The following is a 6,000-nucleotide window of genomic DNA, read 5'->3' on the forward strand; positions in this document are numbered from 1 at the left end:
CCGGAAGTGGAACTATGGCTCAAGTGGTAGAGTGCTAGTCTTGAGTACAAAAGCTCAGGGACAGTGCCCAGGCCCTGAGTTCAAGCCCCAGGACCAGCAACACACATAAACACACACACACACACACACACACACACACACACACACACACACAGTTACTACAATACTAACACAATCACCACAGTATCCCTTTATAGATGTAAGAAACATCCATACTATTAGAGATTCCTAAACACAAGGGCCTTTGCAACAAAATCATTCCAAGTCTGTGAGCAAAAGAAAACTTGCCTTATTAAAGATAATTAAAACTACTACTTTCAGTAGAATCTCATCCAAATTCAGCCTCATGAATTCTGAATTCAGCTGGTTTCTGAAAAGGTAACACAAGACATCTGCTACTTCATTCTATCTCATACAGACCAGTTCAGCTTTAGGCAATGAAAAGACGGTGACCTAGGAATGGAACAACCCAGATCCTCCCACAGCAAGCAGTTCATTCCACAGCTGTCCACATGAGTCACCTGCACACACCTGCAAAGACTTTTGTTCCATTTTCAAACAGGAATGACAACTGTCATTTCCCAGATGTGATCATGGGTGTAATGAGTGCCAATCACAGTGAGCTTAGGCTAGAGGTGGCATCAGAAACCAGGATCAAGATGTCAAAGAATGAGGAAGCCAAGAATACAGAGGTTAATGATCTACCACCTGTCAAAGAGTTCATAATCAGGAAGCAGGATTGCAAGTTATTCATAGTAACTATACAGATTACCGCATTTGCATTGCAATTACATTATACAGAAAAAGATTTCAAAAAAAGAAAGCCTTGAAAGTAACGACAATGATGAGTTATCTTATCATTGGAAAGTCATCATTGGAAAGTGGCTCTAGGGATCTATCAATCAGATACCTACCTTTATAGATAAAAACTTTGTTTTATATTGAAAAAAGAAAGTCATTTTATATGTAAAGACACTATAAATTAGACAGGGCTTTAAAATGGAAGTGTTAAAAAAATAAAAGTTGTTATAAACACTATTGTACACGGGCTCTGTGAGAGAGCTTCAATGGTGTTTTAGAACCATGTGGCTATACTGCAGGGTATTAATTGGCATTAAATATCTATTTTTGATGTGAGGTAATGACAGGGTGGGATAGTAGCTGTTTTGTGCCTAAATCTGAAAATCAGGATTCAAATCCTGATAGAAAAGTTTTTAAAGTGGAAAGAGACTTTCTCGTGAAATTTACTGTAAGATTCAAGACAAAAACATTCTGAGCTGATGTGTATTGTCTTGAGCATTCATGTTATTATGATCTCAATTGCACATATAACTTGATGTGATCCAAAAGTTAGACTATATTAGTGGTAACACAACACATATATACTCTAACTTAGAGAAACTGATGGATCTTATAACTTGGAGTTATGCAGTTGTCAAATTAATATTGGTTAATATTAATTAATAGAACTGACTGTATATCTCCATTTTCAGAATCTGTACTCTGTCCTTCCTCTTCTATAGAATAGATCCCTTTGGCTCTTTCCACAGCTTTATCCCAAAATACTGCCCAAAGAAATATAATAAAATTTTAATTTAAAAATTAAAACAAAAAAAAAGCTTAGAGGAGAATCAGAATCAGATATGTCTAGAGTATATTTCCTATTTCACTACTTATTCTCTATGCAATGTTGAGCAAGATCAAGCCCTCCTATATCTCATGCTAACTGAAACAAGGCAGGTCGGGTCAAGTCTCCGTATAATTCTTGGCTCACAAATGTAAGAAATGACTAGTAGAGTGTTGATGCAAAGATATGATATGAATGAGGATCATGGGAGGGTAAGTGGAAGCCAAACAAGCTTTCTTTCCTTGCCACATGATTTTTTCAGTGGTAGGAAATTCCCTTCATTTCTACATGTTTTGAAGACAACATTTAAAATTTCCTACTGGGGTCTAATACAAGACCTACAATACTTCTTTGTCATGAAGATAATAGTTGAGAATTGTATCTGATATCAGAGGGGTCAGTCTTCCTGCAAGAAAATTTAAGTCAATACAGTATACCATTGCCCATGCCATTAAGATGATACTTGATATACATACTTGTGGGTTTTTTTCCTAATAACCCTAAGTTAATTGAAAACTATGAAATAGTGGGTACCCATACATACACACAAACACACGCACCTGCCTTTTGTGTGTATATGTTAAAAATATTCCTCCAAAAATTTTCAGCCAACGGTTTAGATTCATCCTATGCCCATTTTAAATTCTAAAACCTTTGATTATTGATGGAATCCATGGAAGCCACATTTTCTCACACACAATTATAGACAAAAACAAACCAAAACAACTAGCGGAAGTTCTGTGCAGAGTGAAGGGGAAATATGCTAAGAATTATTCAATTTCTGTTCTATGGTAGGAAGACCTAAATCACTATTCTATTCAACTTACCAGAGAACATGGAAACTTTGAAGTCTCGCTTTAATGTGTCATTTAAATACTTGCCAAAACCTCTTTCAAAACATGGAGAAATTGTGATTATCACCAATGACATATCAATGTGCATTTGACCCAATATGAAAACATGGCTGTGTGTGTCTACAGAACTTACGGTGCCAAGGTCTATGATGAAGCAGTCACCCTTGTTAAAACTGTCCCAGCTGAGAGGAACTTCCGTGGCCCTGACCACTCTCCGTCCCTTCACATGTAGGAGCCTCTTAGTTGAAAGGTCATTGGTGAGAACATGGTTGAATCCAGATGCCACGCCTCCAGCCTGACCAGTGAGAAGAAGCACAACCCAAAACAAACAGAAAGAAAAAAAACTGATGAAGTTGCAAAGTAGAAACAGCAAAGCATAATATCACAAGTGTTTATGCTAGACGTGTGGATGTACTCATTAATATTCAGTGTAGATATGTGAAAATGAAGGGGCTGGAGAGGGGGAGGAGAACAATGGGAGAAGTGACATTGATCAAGATGCATTGTGCTCATAAATTGACATGTCTCATTGAAACCCTCCATACAACTAGAGGTAAATTTTTTTTGGTGGGGGGTGGGTGTCTGGTGGTGGGGCCTGAACTCTGGGCCTGGGCGCTGTCCCTCAGCTCTTCAGCTCAAGGCTAGCGCTCTACCACTTGAGTCACAGCACCACTTCCAGTTTTTTTTTTTTTTCTGCTTATGTGGTGCTGAGAAATCGAACCCAGGGCCTCATGCATGCAAGGCAAGTGCTCTACCACTGAGCAACCTTCCCAGCCCCAACTAGAGGTAAATTTTAAAAAATTAAGTTACATATGGAGAGAGTTCCTCAGCAAATCAACGGGTTTGTTTGTTCTCTTTCTTCTTTCTACTTTAATAACAATTTCAAATTGGAAATATTTACTAAAAAGCTTCAGTGTAGAAGAGCCTGATGCAGAAACAAACAAGAGAAAGCAATAAGTTGCCCTTTGGGAGAATAATAACTCCCCAGCATTCATCATAGAGAAGGAAAGGTTTCAGACAAGGAGACAGACAGAGGTAACAAGCACAAAGAGCATCAGAGAACAGGTCTCCAACGTTACAGTACTGACAGGGAAGGGGACAAAGATTGTCAGGGATGATTGGTCCTAAGTAGGGTCCTCACTTCTACATTAAAAATATCAAACATTTTCCAGTAAGCAGAGCTGAGAAAATATGCTCTATGTATTTTTCCTTAAGTTAGAAAAGAGGAAGTATCTTCACTGTATATAACTAACAAAAACTAAACAGAAGAGCACCAAATTTGGAAGATGATGAAGAAAAAGTATTAACTGTGTCAGATACATCTAATTATATTGTTTCAAATCATCTATTTTTTTCATTTTTTTCTGATTTGTTATTGGGAACCTTATCTGTGTTTCCACAATTGTTGTGAGATTATATGCATAATTGATAGTATAAACAAAACTCTGACATTGTTAGATCAAACTCTTTACTACTGTCTTACTATTACTATCTTCCTTATTATTTTCTTACTATTATTCCCACAGTAATAGTACTCCTACAGTAATATGAAGGTAGATTAGCTATATTGTCATCTATATATACAGCCTTGAGATATATGTAATTATTAGCATATTCTTTAAATGCACATTAACTTTAAATGTCTACTATTCTCCAGGAAAAGATTTTATAAATAGAAAGGATTTATGAGAATAGGTTAAATTTTGATTCATGATAACTATAACATTAAGTCATATATAAATACATATATTTTTCTCAGTCTATATTTCTCTATAGGATAATCTAAATATTATACAAAAAATAAATTTTTACATAGTACTATTTACAACTATTTCTTTTATTTATGTATATTGCTAAGATGTCCCAGCCTACCAAGTTCATTCATCTTTTTACATAAGTAGAAATATATTGTGATCTAGTTATTTTAATATAGTCAGTGATTCAGTGATCTGAACTAAGTTATAAAGCATACACTCAGATTAAGTGTGTGTATATATATGTATATATATACATATATATGGCTAACCTCATTAAAAAACATTAGTTTTTTATGTTTTTTTATAAAGATGCTGTACAGAGGGGTTACAGTTACATGACTAAGGTAATAAGTAAATTTCTTGTCGAGCATTGTTATCCCCCTCCTTTGTTTTTCTCCTACTATCTCTTCCCTCCCCACCCCCCACTCTCCTCCAAAGTTGTGAAGTTCATTTCCAACATAGAGTCTTGTAACTCTTATTGTTGCAATTTTAACACTATTATTAAAAATAAACTTGTCTAATATTTAATGCCATAAATACACTAAACAAAAACTATGGCATATACATGTGTAACAGACATCAAGTAATTCTTCCGTGAATACTATTTGAACTAACACTAGAATTTTTCTGCCTTCACAAGGCAGAGTCAAAGTAAAGTGGACGGCCCTCTACACCAGTGGCACTATAAATATAGGTTTGCCAGCTGACAGATGGCTGCTATCTATAATCATGGCTCAGGGCAGGAAATTGTTGAGCCTGGAGAAAAGTATGTCAGCCTGAAATTAAACATAAGGAGCAACGGTAAGTAGTGTCTCTAACCCCCTCCCTGCCTCCCAAATGTGATCAGAGGGAAATAACACAAGTTGATCAAAGGAGACAGGGGACACTCAACCTTTCCTAACTGAACCTGCACATGAAATATGGCATTTTAATGTGATTTTTGAGGATTGATAGTAACAGGTTTGCCAAATTTTCTCTGTTCCAAACAGACTGTTTTATAAAGTAAAACTGGGATTGGGGACTAAGAATGTAGCTTAATTTAGGGAATGGAGACATTGCTCAGTGGTTGAATGTTTGACTATCATGCAAAATTCCTTATGTCAGATCCCTATACCATGAAAATAAATAAATAAAAATGTTCTGGACCCCTGACTCATTTATCTATGTTGAGACCATCAGAGTATAATGATGATCACCCTAGCATTAGGGGGTCAGAATCTAGGCACCACCACTTTGGTAAGTTAGTTACCTCCTTAAGGTGGGCTTTATTTATCTTCATAGCAACTGATCACATGTATATTTATATGGATGGAGGTAATATAGGAAGTGATTCCCATATTCCAGGGATAGAACTCAGTGTGATAAGATCACCTTGGCTGTTCTGAGTTGTCCGTTACCACTGTGTCCACATTTCCTATGGAGTACTGTTACAACTGCTCACATTCATATGAGTACAGTGTCACTAACGATAAGATAGACAACTGATTTTCTTGTTGCTAAATGTAACATCCATTTGAAAAAGTATATAAAAATGCTTATTTGTGGTGGTTTTGATGTCAGTAATTACAGGATCATTGTCTAGTAATGGTGAAATTACTTTTTATCCCATTTACTTTTGAACGTGTGTCAAATTTTGATTTTAAAGGCCCTGTGAACAACCAACAAAGTGAATGTCATAAATCTTTACTGATCATGCACTGTGTCAATAATTAGTTATCCTATTTCATTCCTAATTCACACACCACCTGTGAGAGGAGGCTGC

At 36.1% G+C, this 6,000-nt stretch overlaps 1 protein-coding gene across 1 annotated transcript in view; it reads right to left on the reverse strand.

Annotated features, from left to right (window-relative positions):
- Positions 1 to 6,000, reverse strand: part of Scin (scinderin) — an 82,578-nt gene that overhangs the window by 67,078 nt on the left and 9,500 nt on the right. Inside the window, exon 3 of the mRNA XM_069996175.1 lies at positions 2,615 to 2,776. Within this exon, the coding sequence (XP_069852276.1) occupies positions 2,615 to 2,776 (162 nt within the window). The remainder of the gene's footprint in view (positions 1 to 2,614; positions 2,777 to 6,000) is intronic.

This window comes from Dipodomys merriami, unplaced genomic scaffold, assembly GCF_024711535.1.
Source record: "Dipodomys merriami isolate MVZ:Mamm:240054 unplaced genomic scaffold, mDipMer1.0.p SCAF_5, whole genome shotgun sequence".
Lineage (NCBI taxonomy): Eukaryota > Metazoa > Chordata > Mammalia > Rodentia > Heteromyidae > Dipodomys > Dipodomys merriami.